Source organism: Callionymus lyra, chromosome 2 (genome assembly GCF_982586985.1).
Source record: "Callionymus lyra chromosome 2, fCalLyr1.hap1.1, whole genome shotgun sequence".
In the NCBI taxonomy this organism is placed as follows: domain Eukaryota; kingdom Metazoa; phylum Chordata; class Actinopteri; order Syngnathiformes; family Callionymidae; genus Callionymus; species Callionymus lyra.
The window spans coordinates 1,515,036-1,532,535 of NC_141819.1; the positions used below are offsets into that span (position 1 = coordinate 1,515,036).

The following is a 17,500-nucleotide window of genomic DNA, read 5'->3' on the forward strand; positions in this document are numbered from 1 at the left end:
GGGGTGAGGGGGGTGAGGGTTCTACACTCTGACCCAGCAGCAACGATTAAGGTCACGAGGGTCATGTGTTTGCATAGTTCCGTGTGCAAGAGCCGTGTTGGTTCGTCAGAGGGAGTGACGTGTGTGTCACTGCCGTGCACACTCCTGCCGTGCACACTCCTGCCGTGCACACTCCTGCCGTGCACACTCCTGCCGTGCACACTCCTGCCGTGCACACCCCGGTGGCAGTCTGTGATGTGGGGGGGGGGGAGCCTCTGGAAAGCCTCTCGTCCCGCGGGTGACCTCCTCTCTCTCCTCCTCTCTCTCTCGTCTTGTTTTGAAACTGATTGTCTTCTACCATCACAAGACACTTGATTGATTGACAGGTGTCAGACGAGGGAGAGTGACGGGGGGGGGGGGGGTCACCCTCAGCAACATCTCACCCCGCACAGGAAGTGACGCACAGACGCTGTTTGACAGGCGACGCTGACCTCGTGTCGGGGTCAGCTGTTGTCGGCCGCGACACACACACACACACACAGAAGAAGAAAGTGGTCACGTGCACACGTGCGCACGGACGGCGTGGAGGGCCCCGGGGCCCCCGTGTGTCCCTATGATTAACTCCAAGTCAACAACCACGTCTTTGGAAAAGCAGGACACACGTGTCTGGGGACCCGGGACCCGGACCAGGACCCGGACCCGGACCAGGACCAGGAGCTGAGGAATGAAGCTTGAGTTTTGGAAGCGTCCCTCCAGCACACACTGCCCCCTACTGTCCGGAGTTCTATACACCAAAGAAACAGAGGTTGCAGCGACACATGCACGACCAGTGATCCAACAGCGACACAAGTTGAAAAACAAAGACTCATTCGATTCCTAAAATTCTTTTTTTTTTTCTTCTTTTCTTGGATAAAGCAAATATCCCTCGTTCCACCCTCTCTCTCTTCTTCTTCTTCTTCTTCTTCTTCTTCTTCACAGGTTCCTGTTGGTTCTATACAGTTACACAATATCATGCACGAAAGAAAACAAACACACCGCGGAAGGTGCTGGTCGTAATATTCTAAGAACATCAGGAGCACTTGAACACCAGGAACCTTCAAAAGTCATTTTTTGTTCTTTTTCTTTTTTTTTGTAAGAGATTAAAACAAAGTTAACAATGAATAAAATGTTTTTTTTTTCCTCCTTTGGTTTATATTTGTTTTTTGGTCTAAGATCAGCCGTGAAAGTCCGTCAGTGTCGTCGGAATATATCGACTTAAAAGATTCAAATGTTGAAATATTGTGTTTCTTTGTTGAGGTTTAAGCTTTGAATGATTAAATCAATGGATATTAAAGGTTGAATTTGTTTATTTTCTTAATAATTGGATGCAAAATGTTGAATATTTTTCAAGTTTGATAAAATAGTTCCAATTATTTAAAATTCAAATGTCTTAATTCATTATATTTTAATAAGTCTTTTTAATTTAATGTATACATGTTGGTATAATAGACTAAACCAACAGAGCATATGGAAAAGATGTGATGATTTATAAAGTTTTATCGTATAAATCAATCATTTCTTGACTCACTTCCATCCATCAGTGTCACGTTCAGTAAAGTTTGTACTTCGATGTCTTGTTGTTGTTTACGTCGGGGGTCTTTTTTTATAGCAACATCTTTATAGTTGGAATTAAAGGCTACGAAGTAAAAATGTTGAATTTAGTCTTTTTTTTACCTTCAATATTGAACTTTATGTGTTAAATGATGCTTTAATTTGAAAATATGTCATTTTTAAATCAACTATCGACTAAAAACAGATTCAACATTAAATATACAAACGATATCATTTAAAGTCATTATTAAAAAAGGAAGGTTTAACGAAATATTCCGACGACACTGAAAAAAACCTCCATCATCAGCTTGGATTGTGTTTTCCTCCCGTGGACCGCGAGCGTCGAACCTCGTCCTCGCGGCGCCGCCACACAAACATTCACAATGTCCTCGTATGAAAACGCTAAAGTCACAAACGCAGCGAAACAAAGGTACGAGAAAGAAAGGATGGAAAAGAAGGATAACAGTATAAAGCTTCAAGTCACAAGTTCCAAAACTAACTATCGTAGTATCGTCGTTTCATCGTCGTATCGTTAGCAGTTATTAGTATTTTCACTTTAAATCACATCAAGTTTACACGAAAGATTTTGAGGTATTTCAGAATTAATTGTCAACACAGGCCTACGGGTCCGGTCTCTCCAGGGGGGCCAGAGGACGGAGGAGGGGGTCTGTGTCTGTAAACCAGCCCCGGGGACGGCGGTGGCGTCCGGAGCCTCGGACCCTTCCTCGCCCTCGTGTCTCTGGCTCACAAAAATATCTCTGGTGCGAGGGAGGAGAAGCGTCCGAGGGTCCGAGCGACACCTCCGGGGGGAACCGAGGCCCCTGGACTCGAGCGACGTCTGCTTCTGAAAGAATAGTTTCTAGAAAATGTTTGATAGACTTCCGACATGATAAAGTGCTTGTATTCCAGTGTATCAAGATGGAAAGTCAATAATGGAGAAAATGCTGACACAGCGCTCGAGCCCCCCCCCCCCCCCTCCTCTGTCCATCCAATTAAGGGTCCATTGTCTGTGTGAGTGTTTGTGATGGGGAGTGCGCCCCCTCATGGCTGTTTGTGTCCAGTGCAGTCCCACCCGTGGTTGAAGGGAAAAGGCACTCAACTCTGTCCGCAGGAGGTCAGCTCGTGTCTCGTGGCCTCCTGCGTCTGACTGCGCTGTCCAGACGTGTGTGTGTGTGTGTGTGTGTGTGTGTGAGTGTGTGCGTGTGGTTTTCGGTCGGTGTCCCCCTGGGCAGCTGGGACCAGTAGGCAGCAGTATCTTTGGTATTGGTGGCGGTTTCACAAACCGCTCGGCGTCAGCGAGGTAGCCATATTGGTTCTCACTACAAACAAAGGTGGTCAGTCTACACATCTGGAGGTGGATCTAGCTACGCACGGAACTTCACACCACGAACCCCCGTCCGACTCGCCCGCTCACAGCAACGTGAGTCAGTCCCGCTCCCCCGGCGCCGCCGGCGCTCGGACTCCATGGAAATGCTACAGTTGCATCGAACTACAATGGAACGCACTCGTCGTTTCCCGCCCTCGTCTGGTGTCCGGCGGGTTTTTAAAGGGGGTACCCCGGTTCTGACACGAGGTGCCACGAGCGAGAAACATGTCCGTCTCGTGTCCTCTTCGGCGTCTGGTGGTCGAGCGTCTCGTCCGATTCTCACGGAATGAAAAAATATTGTCCTTCATTCGCCGCCGCTGTTTGTAAAAAGTTCCTTCACAAGAGTTTATTGGTGACCAGACGGAGCACAACAGTAACAAGAAATAGAAACGTTGTGTCTGGTACTGATCAATTACCCGCATCGTTAGGGAGGAGGTGAGAGAAAGAAGGTAGAAAACCAGATGGAGGATGAGAAGATTTCTTGACGAATGTGTTCACTTGAGGTTTGGTTGTGTTGACTCAAAACAAGACGGTCGGCTGCCGTGGCGACGCACGAGTCCTCCGATTAAGGCAGTTTGCGTCGAACCGAGACGTGATTCTTCCGCCTCTCGGTACCTTGGACTCGCTCGCGGTGGGTTCTTGAAACTCTTGGGTCGGTTAAACAAATCCCTGTCTTTTGCTAAAATCCCTGCGATTTTCAGGATCGGTAACCATCCCCCTCCTCTGGCTCCGCCGGTGCTGGTCGGGCGAGGAACAACAATGGGATAATGGTGAGCTATTGATCCTCCGAGAGCTGCGAGGGCCTGGATGTTTGTTGTGCCATGACTTCTCCTGGAGTGGCTCCTCCACTCCGGCCGGCAGGGGGCACTGTTGCTCCGTCGTGTGCTGCTGCTGCTGTGTTTGGGTTTCGTGTGCTCCTGGTTCTGGTCTGCAGCTGTGGTTGGCTGGACGCCCGTTTTTTGTCGCTTGGTTCCGAGTTATTGATCAGAGGCAGAACAAAGAGCGAGTCCAGACATCTCGGCCAAACCTCCGGTGGACTCCACAGGCTCAGACCGACAATGACGAGTCTCCCCCACAGGCCTCCAACATCTGTGCAAAAATATAGACCTGGGCCGAGGCGGACCTGAGTATCTGCTGCCGAGCGTCTCCTCACCTTCAGGAGGGGTCGAGGCCCTGCTCTCTCTCTCCGTCTGCATCGATTCATCTTTCAATTCATTAGTTGGCCGTACGGTCGGGGCTGAGCTGCTCTTCTGAAATGGTCGGCCATCGGGGAATACCTTTGGCCGGGGAGCGAGGAGACGGCGGGAGGGAGGTGGAGGTGGAGAACGGCGGAGCCTCGTCCTCCTGCGTCTCCTCACGGCAGCCGAGTGTGCGGTGGTCCATGATAAGGCCGTGTGCTGTTGCGTCAGATTTATTGCCGTTTCCTGCACCTTTGTCGCTTCTTTGTGAACGAGCGCGACGGACAAAGAGTCCGAAGGAGAGTCTGTGGCTACGGTGATGACGGAGGAGGCCGGTCCGGTACCGACGGAACCTCCCAATCTTTGGTGTCTCTTTACTTTGTCCAAAACAAAGATGATTTTTTTTCTTTCTACAAAGACAGAATCAATGATTGTCCTCATGAGTAATACAAAGTGAACCTGACGTTACCCTTAGATTCTGCTCGGTTCTGGTGAGCGCTGGACTGACGAGATGATTGCATGGCACAAAGGATTCTCTTTATCTCCCGCTCAGACGGTCCGGGCCGGTCCGGGCCCGGACCGTCTGAAGGGGGGGGTCGTTTCTCAGGCTTTGGAGAAGGTGGTGGTGGACGTGCCCGGCTGGCCGGGGCTGGCACCGTGGTCGTCGTGCCAGCGGTCCACGCAGCGGCGCCGGGCGTTCATGAAGAAGTTGCTGACGGTGCTGAGCTCCAGGCCCAGCTGCTGGGAGATGGTGATCTGCATCTCCTTGGACGGACGCTTGTTCTCCTTGAAGATGGCGATGAGCGTGCGGCGCTGCAGGTCGGTGAAGACCAGACGCTGCTTCTTGGGCGCCGTGTTGCGGTCCTTGTGCTGCTCCTGCTCTTTGCGCTTGCAGGCTTGGTGTGGATGGCAGCGGTGGGAGGCACGGGGGTGAGAGTGGGAGACAGAGAGGGGAGAGAACACAAGGCAAGGTAAATATACAAGTACTTTCACAAGGCAAGGTAAATAGACAAGTACTTTCACAAGGCAAGGTAAATAGACAAGTACTTTCATCTCCACGTAAACAAAGAGGCGAGCCGAGGCGTCACTGGACGCCGTAAAAGTCGTCCATACACCGGCGGAGCCTGCGCTGCTGCGTCTCTATTGCCGTATTAAACTTGATTTAAAGTTAATCCATGCTCCCGTCCCACTGGGAATATTCCTTCCATCCTGCCAAGTGCAGACGGGGAGTGTGGGAGGCGGTCGGGGGGCTGGAGACGCTGCTGTTTGATTCAATATTAATGCAGTTTGAGTCGCGGTGGGGGACTGAGCGACTGTTGCTCAAAAGTAAGCATTTTGTGTTGAAACCAGAGATAGAGGAGAAATGAAAGGGTGCAGAGAGGGAGGTGGAGGCGCTGGTGGGAGGGAGGCAGAGTGGAGGAGAAAGGGAGATATTGACCGACTTTGCTGTAGGAATTGGGAGGTTCTCTTCAGGGACTGGGGTCAGAATCCCCCCCCAGCAGGTCTACAGTCTGCTACTTCAAACGGAGCCCAGTCTATTGAGCTCTGAGAGGGTATTTATAACCTTCCCTCCATCCTTCCCTCCATCCTTCCCTCCATCCTTCCCTCCACCATTCCCTCCATCCTTCCCTCCATCCTTCCCTCCACCATTCCCTCCATCCTTCCCTCCACCATTCCCTCCATCCTTCCCTCCATCCTCCCCTCCATCCTTCCCTCCATCCTTCCCTCCATCCTCCCCTCCATCCTTCCCTCCATCCTTCCCTCCATCCTTCCCTCCACCATTCCCTCCATCCTTCCCTCCATCCTTCCCTCCACCATTCCCTCCACCATTCCCTCCACCATTCCCTCCATCCTTCCCTCCATCCTCCCCTCCATCCTTCCCTCCATCCTTCCCTCCACCCTTCCCTCCATCATTCCCTCCATCCTTCCCTCCATCCTTCCCTTCATCCCAAACACAAGCACTTGAGAGGCCAGAGCTCCTCGTTCACGGAGCCATTTCCAAAAAGAAAAAAGCCAATCTCTGGGACTCTGGGGACGAGTGGGGGAGTTTGTCAGCGAAGAAACACAGAAATGAATAGTTGATGTTGTTCAGGTGATTCTACGAGGTGTGGAGACCAGAGCCGTGTCTGTTAGTGCACTGGTTAGTATCATCAGGATAGTGTACTTACTAACTAGTAACTAATCCTCCACAGATAGTATGTCTCAAACATACTTCTCTTAGTATACTAGAAGTTAGTATCATCAGGATAGTGTACGTACTAACTAGTAACTAATCCTCCACAGATAGTATGTCTCAAACATACTTCTCTTAGTATACTAGAAGTTAGTATCATCAGGATAGTGTACGTACTAACTAGTAACTAATCCTCCACAGATAGTATGTCTCAAACATACTTCTCTTAGTATACTAGAAGTTAGTATCATCAGGATAGTGTACGTACTAACTAGTAACTAATCCTCCACAGATAGTATGTCTCAAATCATACTTCTCTTAGTATACTAGAAGTTAGTATCATCAGGATAGTGTACGTACTAACTAGTAACTAATCCTCCACAGATAGTATGTCTCAAACATACTTCTCTTAGTATACTAGAAGTTAGTATCATCAGGATAGTGTACGTACTAACTAGTAACTAATCCTCCACAGATAGTATGTCTCAAACATACTTCTCTTAGTATACTAGAAGTTAGTATCATCAGGATAGTGTACTTACTAACTAGTAACTAATCCTCCACAGATAGTATGTCTCAAACATACTTCTCTTAGTATACTAGAAGTTAGTATCATCAGGATAGTGTACTTACTAACTAGTAACTAATCCTCCACAGATAGTATGTCTCAAACATACTTCTCTTAGTATACTAGAAGTTAGTATCATCAGGATAGTGTACGTACTAACTAGTAACTAATCCTCCACAGATAGTATGTCTCAAACATACTTCTCTTAGTATACTAGAAGTTAGTATCATCAGGATAGTGTACGTACTAACTAGTAACTAATCCTCCACAGATAGTATGTCTCAAACATACTTCTCTTAGTATACTAGAAGTTAGTATCATCAGGATAGTGTACGTACTAACTAGTAACTAATCCTCCACAGATAGTATGTCTCAAATCATACTTCTCTTAGTATACTAGAAGTTAGTATCATCAGGATAGTGTACGTACTAACTAGTAACTAATCCTCCACAGATAGTATGTCTCAAACATACTTCTCTTAGTATACTAGAAGTTAGTATCATCAGGATAGTGTACGTACTAACTAGTAACTAATCCTCCACAGATAGTATGTCTCAAACATACTTCTCTTAGTATACTAGAAGTTAGTATCATCAGGATAGTGTACGTACTAACTAGTAACTAATCCTCCACAGATAGTATGTCTCAAACATACTTCTCTTAGTATACTAGAAGTTAGTATCATCAGGATAGTGTACGTACTAACTAGTAACTAATCCTCCACAGATAGTATGTCTCAAACATACTTCTCTTAGTGCACTGGTTAGTATCATCAGGATAGTGTATGTACTAACTAGTAACTAATCCTCCACAGATAGTATGTCTCAAACATACTTCTCTTAGTATACTAGAAGTTAGTATCATCAGGATAGTGTACGTACTAACTAGTAACTAATCCTGCACAGATAGTATGTCTCAAACATACTTCTCTTAGTATACTAGAAGTTAGTATCATCAGGATAGTGTACGTACTAACTAGTAACTAATCCTCCACAGATAGTATGTCTCAAACATACTTCTCTTAGTATACTAGAAGTTAGTATCATCAGGATAGTGTACGTACTAACTAGTAACTAATCCTCCACAGATAGTATGTCTCAAACATACTTCTCTTAGTATACTAGAAGTTAGTATCATCAGGATAGTGTACGTACTAACTAGTAACTAATCCTCCACAGATAGTATGTCTCAAACATACTTCTCTTAGTATACTAGAAGTTAGTATCATCAGGATAGTGTACGTACTAACTAGTAACTAATCCTCCACAGATAGTATGTCTCAAACATACTTCTCTTAGTGCACTGGTTAGTATCATCAGGATAGTGTATGTACTAACTAGTAACTAATCCTCCACAGATAGTATGTCTCAAACATACTTCTCTTAGTATACTAGAAGTTAGTATCATCAGGATAGTGTACGTACTAACTAGTAACTAATCCTGCACAGATAGTATGTCTCAAACATACTTCTCTTAGTATACTAGAAGTTAGTATCATCAGGATAGTGTACGTACTAACTAGTAACTAATCCTCCACAGATAGTATGTCTCAAACATACTTCTCTTAGTATACTAGAAGTTAGTATCATCAGGATAGTGTACGTACTAACTAGTAACTAATCCTCCACAGATAGTATGTCTCAAACATACTTCTCTTAGTATACTAGAAGTTAGTATCATCAGGATAGTGTACGTACTAACTAGTAACTAATCCTCCACAGATAGTATGTCTCAAACATACTTCTCTTAGTATACTAGAAGTTAGTATCATCAGGATAGTGTGATGAACGTGTGATGAACGTGTGATGAACATGTGATGAACGTGTGATGAACATGTGATTAACGTGTGATGAACATGTGATGAACATGTGATGAACGTGTGATGAACATGTGATGAACGTGTGATGAACATGTGATGAACGTGTGATGAACGTGTGATGAACATGTGATTAACGTGTGATGAACATGTGATGAACATGTGATGAACGTGTGATGAACATGTGATGAACATGTGATGAACATGTGATGAACATGTTATGAACGTGTGATGAACATGTGATGAACGTGTGATGAACTTGTGATGAACATGTGATTAACGTGTGATGAACATGTGATGAACGTGTGATGAACATGTGATGAACATGTGATGAACGTGTGATGAACATGTGATGAACGTGTGATGAACATGTGATGAACGTGTGATGAACATGTGATGAACGTGTGATGAACATGTGATGAACGTGTGATGAACATGTGATGAACGTGTGATGAACATGTGATGCTCTCAAGGCAGTGGTAGTTGATCGAAGACTGTGCTTATGTTAGCATGTGTGTGTAAGACGATGTTAGCATGTGTATTTATGGTTATGTTAGCATGTGTGTTTATGTTAGCATGTGTGTGTAAGACGATGTTAGCATGTGTATTTATGGTTATGTTAGCATGTGTGTGTACGACAATGTTAGCGTGTGTGTTTATGGTTATGTTAGCATGTGTGTTTATGGTTATGTTAGCATGTGTGTTTATGGTTATACAAGCATGTGTATTTACGACGATGTTAGCATGTGTGTTTATGTTAGCATGTGTGTGTGCGACGATGTTAGCATGTGTGTTTATGGTTATACAAGCATGTGTGTTTATGGTTATGTTAGCATGTGTGTTTATGGTTATACAAGCATGTGTATTTACGACGATGTTAGCATGTGTGTTTATGTTAGCATGTGTGTGTGCGACGATGTAGCATGTGTGTTTATGGTTATGTTAGCATGTGTGTTTATGGTTATGTTAGCATGCGTGTTTATGTTAGCATGTGTATTCACGACGATGTAGCATGTGTGTTTATGGTTATGTTAGCATGTGTGTTTATGGTTATGTTAGCATGTGTGTTTATGGTTATACAAGCATGTGTATTAAGACGATGTTAGCATGTGTGTTTATGTTAGCATGTGTGTGTGCGACGATGTTAGCATGTGTGTTTATGTTAGCATGTGTGTGTGTGCGACGATGTTAGCATGTGTGTTTATGGTTATACAAGCATGTGTTTATGGTTATGTTAGCATGTGTGTTTATGATTATGTTAGCATGTGTGTTTATGGTTATGTTAGCATGCGTGTTTATGTTAGCATGTGTATTTACGACAATGTAGCATGTGTGTTTATGGTTATGTTAGCATGTGTGTTTATGGTTATGTTAGCATGCGTGTTTATGTTAGCATGTGTATTTACGACGATGTAGCATGTGTGTTTATGGTTATGTTAGCATGTGTGTTTATGGTTATGTTAGCATGCGTGTTTATGTTAGCATGTGTATTTACGACAATGTAGCATGTGTGTTTATGGTTATGTTAGCATGTGTGTTTATGGTTATGTTAGCATGCGTGTTTATGTTAGCATGTGTATTTACGACGATGTAGCATGTGTGTTTATGGCTATGTTAGCATGTGTGTTTATGGTTATACAAGCATGTGTATTTACGACGATGTTAGCATGTGTGTTTATGTTAGCATGTGTGTGTACGACAATGTTAGCATGTGTATTTATGGTTATGTTAGCATGTGTGTGTACCATGAGTGAGTATTTGTGTGATTTGCATTTAAGTATAATATTTCCAAAGTTCATCCTAAATGCACATCAGGATCTAAACAGTATTGCAGAATCACAGCACACGTGCCAGGTCAAAGGTCAAGCTGCTGAAAGTGTGTAGAGTGGCAGCAACACACAAACACACACTCGCCTGCTGGTACACAATCGAAGGATCGAAGCCTCCTGTAGACTCATTAAACCAGGATAGATTGAAGAAAGATGGCGTCACTGTGGGGTCTCCCCCTGCTGGCCTGCTATTGTACTGCACCTTGACGCCTGCTGCTGTGTGTGTCAGTGTGTGTATGCATGTGTGTGTCAGTGTGTGTATGCATGTGTGTGTCAGTGTGTGTATGCATGTGTGTGTCAGTGTGTTTATGCATGTGTGTGTCAGTGTGTTTATGCATGTGTGTGTCAGTGTGTGTATGCATGTGTGTGTCAGTGTGTTTATGCATGTGTGTGTCAGTGTGTTTATGCATGTGTGTGTCAGTGTGTTTATGCATGTGTGTGTCAGTGTGTGTATGCATGTGTGTGTCAGTGTGTTTATGCATGTGTGTGTCAGTGTGTTTATGCATGTGTGTCTTGATGTGTTACATGTTGCTGCATCAGACTTTAGTCTGTGTGTCTGAGTGTGTGTATGTGTGTGTGTGTGTCTATGAGTGTCTGTGTCTATGAATGTGTGTGTGTGTCTATGAATGGGTGTGTGTGTGTCTATGAGTGTGTGTCGTGGGTGTGATTATGCTGAAGTGCAGTTGTGTTGTGTGTCTAATTACAGTAGAACAGAAGTCATTGATCAGTCGTTGCAGTACAACGTGTTTATAACTGATGTCTAACCTGAGCACAAACACATCCATCATAGTTCACACACACACTGCAGACACACACATATACACCCGCATACACACACACACACACTCATATACACCCGCATTCACACACAGACCTGCACTTACAAACACACACACACACTCATATACACCCGCATTCACACACAGACCTGCACTTACAAACACACACACACACTCATATACACCCGCATTCACACACACACATACACTTACAAACACACACACACACTCATATACACCCGCATTCACACACACACATACACTTACAAACACACACACACACTCATATACACCCGCATTCACACACAGACCTGCACTTACAAACACACACACACACTCATATACACCCGCATTCACACACACACATACACTTACAAACACACACACACACTCATATACACCCGCATTCACACACACACATACACTTACAAACACACACACACACTCATATACACCCGCATTCACACACACACATACACTTACAAACACACACACACACTCATATACACCCGCATTCACACACAGACCTGCACTTACAAACACACACACACACTCATATACACCCGCATACACACACAGACCTACACTTACAAATACACACACACTCATATACACTCGTATTCACACACATGATTTGATGATGATGATGAGATGAAGATGAAGATGTTGACTCATGGTCTGATGATGATGAGATGAAGATGCTGACTCATGGTCTGATATGATGAAGATGCTGACTCATGGTCTGATGATGATGAAGATGCTGACTCATGGTCTGATGATGATGAAGATGCTGACTCATGGTCTGATGATGATGAAGATGCTGACTCATGGTCTGATGATGATGAAGATGCTGACTCATGGTCTGACGATGATGATGAAGATGCTGACTCATGGTCTGATGATGATGAAGATGCTGACTCATGGTCTGATGATGATGAAGATGCTGACTCATGGTCTGATGATGATGAAGATGCTGACTCATGGTCTGATGATGATGAAGATGCTGACTCATGGTCTGACGATGATGATGAAGATGCTGACTCATGGTCTGATGATGATGAAGATGCTGACTCATGGTCTGACGATGATGATGAAGATGCTGACTCATGGTCTGATGATGATGAAGATGCTGACTCATGGTCTGATGATGATGAAGATGCTGACTCATGGTCTGATGATGATGAAGATGCTGACTCATGGTCTGATGATGATGAAGATGCTGACTCATGGTCTGATGATGATGAAGATGCTGACTCATGGTCTGATGATGATGAAGATGCTGACTCATGGTCTGATGATGATGAAGATGCTGACTCATGGTCTGATGATGATGAAGATGCTGACTCATGGTCTGATGATGATGAAGATGCTGACTCATGGTCTGATGATGATGAAGATGCTGACTCATGGTCTGATGATGATGAAGATGCTGACTCATGGTCTGATGATGATGAAGATGCTGACTCATGGTCTGATGATGATGAAGATGCTGACTCATGGTCTGATGATGATGAAGATGCTGACTCATGGTCTGATGATGATGAAGATGCTGACTCATGGTCTGATGATGATGAAGATGCTGACTCATGGTCTGATGATGATGAAGATGCTGACTCATGGTCTGATGATGATGAAGATGCTGACAAGTTAATTTAGATTCATTCAAGTTAATTCAAGGTCCAACAGGTTCAGGTTCTTCAGACAAACATAATTCAAACAACAGAAAGTGAACAAAGTCGAAGGTTGTTTTGTCGTCACGTGACCTGAGTGAGAGTGTAATGTTTTCACTGCAGGAGTGAGAGTGTAATGTTTTCACTGCAGGAGTGAGAGTGTAATGTTTTCTCTGCAGGAGTGAGAGTGTAATGTTTTCACTGCAGGAGTGAGAGTGTAATGTTTTCACTGCAGGAGTGAGAGTGTAATGTTTTCACTGCAGGAGTGAGAGTGTAATGTTTTCTCTGCAGGAGTGAGAGTGTAATGTTTTCACTGCAGGAGTGAGAGTGTAATGTTTTCTCTGCAGGAGTGAGAGTGTAATGTTTTCTCTGCAGGAGTGAGAGTGTAATGTTTTCACTGCAGGAGTGAGAGTGTAATGTTTTCTCTGCAGGAGTGAGAGTGTAATGTTTTCTCTGCAGGAGTGAGAGTGTAATGTTTTCTCTGCAGGAGTGAGAGTGTAATGTTTTCTCTGCAGGAGTGAGAGTGTATTGTTTTCTCTGCAGGAGTGAGAGTGTAATGTTTTCACTGCAGGAGTGAGAGTGTAATGTTTTCACTGCAGGAGTGAGAGTGTAATGTTTTCTCTGCAGGAGTGAGAGTGTAATGTTTTCTCTGCAGGAGTGAGAGTGTAATGTTTTCTCTGCAGGAGTGAGAGTGTAATGTTTTCTCTGCAGGAGTGAGAGTGTAATGTTTTCACTGCAGGAGTGAGAGTGTAATGTTTTCACTGCAGGAGTGAGAGTGTAATGTTTTCTCTGCAGGAGTGAGAGTGTAATGTTTTCTCTGCAGGAGTGAGAGTGTAATGTTTTCACTGCAGGAGTGAGAGTGTAATGTTTTCACTGCAGGAGTGAGAGTGTAATGTTTTCACTGCAGGAGTGAGAGTGTAATGTTTTCTCTGCAGGAGTGAGAGTGTAATGTTTTCACTGCAGGAGTGAGAGTGTAATGTTTTCTCTGCAGGAGTGAGAGTGTAATGTTTTCTCTGCAGGAGTGAGAGTGTAATGTTTTCTCTGCAGGAGTGAGAGTGTAATGTTTTCTCTGCAGGAGTGAGAGTGTAATGTTTTCACTGCAGGAGTGAGAGTGTAATGTTTTCACTGCAGGAGTGAGAGTGTAATGTTTTCTCTGCAGGAGTGAGAGTGTAATGTTTTCTCTGCAGGAGTGAGAGTGTAATGTTTTCTCTGCAGGAGTGAGAGTGTAATGTTTTCTCTGCAGGAGTGAGAGTGTAATGTTTTCACTGCAGGAGTGAGAGTGTAATGTTTTCTCTGCAGGAGTGAGAGTGTAATGTTTTCTCTGCAGGAGTGAGAGTGTAATGTTTTCTCTGCAGGAGTGAGAGTGTAATGTTTTCACTGCAGGAGTGAGAGTGTAATGTTTTCACTGCAGGAGTGAGAGTGTAATGTTTTCACTGCAGGAGTGAGAGTGTAATGTTTTCACTGCAGGAGTGAGAGTGTAATGTTTTCTCTGCAGGAGTGAGAGTGTAATGTTTTCTCTGCAGGAGTGAGAGTGTAATGTTTTCTCTGCAGGAGTGAGAGTGTAATGTTTTCACTGCAGGAGTGAGAGTGTAATGTTTTCTCTGCAGGAGTGAGAGTGTAATGTTTTCACTGCAGGAGTGAGAGTGTAATGTTTTCACTGCAGGAGTGAGAGTGTAATGTTTTCACTGCAGGAGTGAGACTGGACGGAATCATCAGAGAGAACATGTTTATCGACAGCTCAAACCATCTCAGCGTCTCTTTCATCTCCGGCCTCATCGACCTCCTGCACCGTCGCTCTGGACCTGCAGGTGTCGCTCTGCCTCGCGCTGCCTTCGCTCCGGGCGCTGGATCTACTGATCAATACTGATCGATCGGCGAGGAAGGCGGTTCTGATTACTGAACCGAGCTCCGCGCAGGAAAGAGGAATCGATGATTGCAGCTTTTAGAGCTACAGTAGCTCGGACACAAAGACAGACCAGTTCGCTGCTGAGAACCCGCGGACGCTGACCCACTTTCCCCGGACCCCCCCGGACCCCCCGGACCCCCCGGACCCCCCGGACCCCCCAGGCCCAGACATCGATCGCCAGCCCATGTACTTAATCCCGTCATCTTTCATAAAAGTCTGATCACATCCAGAACCGTCTTCCCGCCACGACATCAACATTCCCGCCTCACGAGCAGGTGAAGAGAAAAGGCCGCGAGTTCGATATCGATCGATACGTCCGTGAATAATTCGTGTGTGAAATTTGTTTTAATTAATTACGCCTGAGGGGGGGGGGTTGAACCCAGTAAATGTGGTTTGATCCGGTTCTGACTGTGGTCTGGTTCTGACTGTGGTCCGGTTCTGACTGTGGTCTGGTTCTGACTGTGGTCTGGTTCTGACTTAGGTCTGGTTCTGACTGTGGTCTGGTTCTGACTTAGGTCTGGTTCTGACTTAGGTCTGGTTCTGACTGTGGTCCGGTTCTGACTGTGGTCTGGTTCTGACTTAGGTCTGGTTCTGACTGTGGTCTGGTTCTGACTGTGGTCCGGTTCTGACTGTGGTCCGGTTCTGACTTAGGTCCGGTTCTGACTTAGGTCTGGTTCTGACTGTGGTCCGGTTCTGACTTAGGTCTGGTTCTGACTTAGGTCTGGTTCTGACTGTGGTCTGGTTCTGACTGTGGTCCGGTTCTGACTGTGGTCCGGTTCTGACTTAGGTCCGGTTCTGACTTAGGTCTGGTTCTGACTGTGGTCCGGTTCTGACTTAGGTCTGGTTCTGACTGTGGTCTGGTTCTGACTGTGGTCCGGTTCTGACTGTGGTCCGGTTCTGACTTAGTTCCGGTTCTGACTTAGGTCTGGTTCTGACTGTGGTCTGGTTCTGACTTAGGTCTGGTTCTGACTGTGGTCCGGTTCTGACTGTGGTCCGGTTCTGACTTAGGTCCGGTTCTGAATTAGGTCTGGTTCTGACTGTGGTCTGGTTCTGACTGTGGTCTGGTTCTGACTGTGGTCCGGTTCTGACTGTGGTCCGGTTCTGACTTAGGTCCGGTTCTGACTGTGGTCCGGTTCTGACTTAGGTCCTGTTCTGACTTAGGTCTGGTTCTGACTGTGGTTCGGTTCTGACTTAGGTCTGGTTCTGACTGTGGTCTGGTTCTGACTGTGGTCTGGTTCTGACTTAGGTCTGGTTCTGACTGTGGTCTGGTTCTGACTGTGGTCCGGTTCTGACTGTGGTCTGGTTCTGACTTAGGTCTGGTTCTGACTGTGGTCTGGTTCTGACTGTGGTCCGGTTCTGACTGTGGTCCGGTTCTGACTTAGGTCCGGTTCTGACTTAGGTCTGGTTCTGACTGTGGTCCGGTTCTGACTGTGGTCCGGTTCTGAATGTGGTCTGGTTCTGACTTAGGTCTGGTTCTGACTGTGGTCCGGTTCTGACTGTGGTCCGGTTCTGACTGTGGTCCGGTTCTGACTTAGGTCTGGTTCTGACTGTGGTCTGGTTCTGACTTAGGTCTGGTTCTGACTGTGGTCTGGTTCTGACTGTGGTCTGGTTCTGACTTAGGTCTGGTTCTGACTGTGGTCCGGTTCTGACTGTGGTCCGGTTCTGACTTAGGTCTGGTTCTGACTTAGGTCTGGTTCTGACTGTGGTCCGGTTCTGACTGTGGTCCGGTTCTGACTTAGGTCTGGTTCTGACTTAGGTCTGGTTCTGACTGTGGTCTGGTTCTGACTGTGGTCTGTTGTGTTTAGTTATGTTGTGTTTAGTTATGTTGTGTTTAGTTATGTTGTGATTAGTTATGTTGTGATTAATTATGTTGTGATTAGTAATGTTGTGTTTAGTTATGTTGTGATTAATTATGTTGTGATTAGTTATGTTGTGTTTAGTTATGTTGTGATTAGTTATGTTGTGTTTAGTTATGTTGTGTTTAGTTATGTTGTGTTTAGTTATGTTGTGATTAGTTATGTTGTGATTAGTTATGTTGTGTTTAGTTATGTTGTGATTAGTTATGTTGTGTTTAGTTATGTTGTGATTAGTTATGTTGTGTTTAGTTATGTTGTGTTTAGTTATGTTGTGTTTAGTTATGTTGTGATTAGTTATGTTGTGAATAGTTATGTTGTGATTAGTTATGTTGTGATTAGTTATGTTGTGTTTAGTTATGTTGTGATTAGTAATGTTGTGTTTAGTTATGTTGTGATTAGTTATGTTGTGATTAGTTATGTTGTGTTTAGTTATGTTGTGTTTAGTTATGTTGTGATTAGTTATATTGTGTTTAGTTATGTTGTGTTTAGTTATGTTGTGTTTAGTTATGTTGTGATTAGTTATGTTGTGATTAGTTATGTTGTGATTAGTTATGTTGTGTTTAGTTATGTTGTGATTAGTTATGTTGTGTTTAGTTATGTTGTGATTAGTAATGTTGTGATTAGTAATGTTGTGTTTAGTTATGTTGTGATTAGTTATGTTGTGATTAGTTATGTTGTGAATAGTAATGTTGTGTTTAGTAATGTTGTGATTAGTTATGTTGTGTTTAGTAATGTTGTGATTAGTAATGTTGTGATTAGTTATGTTGTGTTTAGTAATGTTGTGTTTAG

The 17,500-nt window shown here is 44.6% G+C and overlaps 1 protein-coding gene across 2 annotated transcripts in view; it reads right to left on the reverse strand.

The window, feature by feature from the left end:
• Positions 1–4,651: 4,651 nt before the first annotated feature.
• onecut3a (one cut homeobox 3a) overlaps positions 4,652–17,500 on the reverse strand; it is a 30,640-nt gene continuing 17,791 nt past the window's right edge. For both annotated transcript variants that reach the window (XM_087782023.1, XM_087782030.1), the window contains one exon: positions 4,652–5,009. In XM_087782023.1, coding sequence (XP_087638149.1) covers positions 4,717–5,009 — 293 coding nt within the window. In that variant the 3' untranslated portion in view covers positions 4,652–4,716. The remainder of the gene's footprint in view (positions 5,010–17,500) is intronic.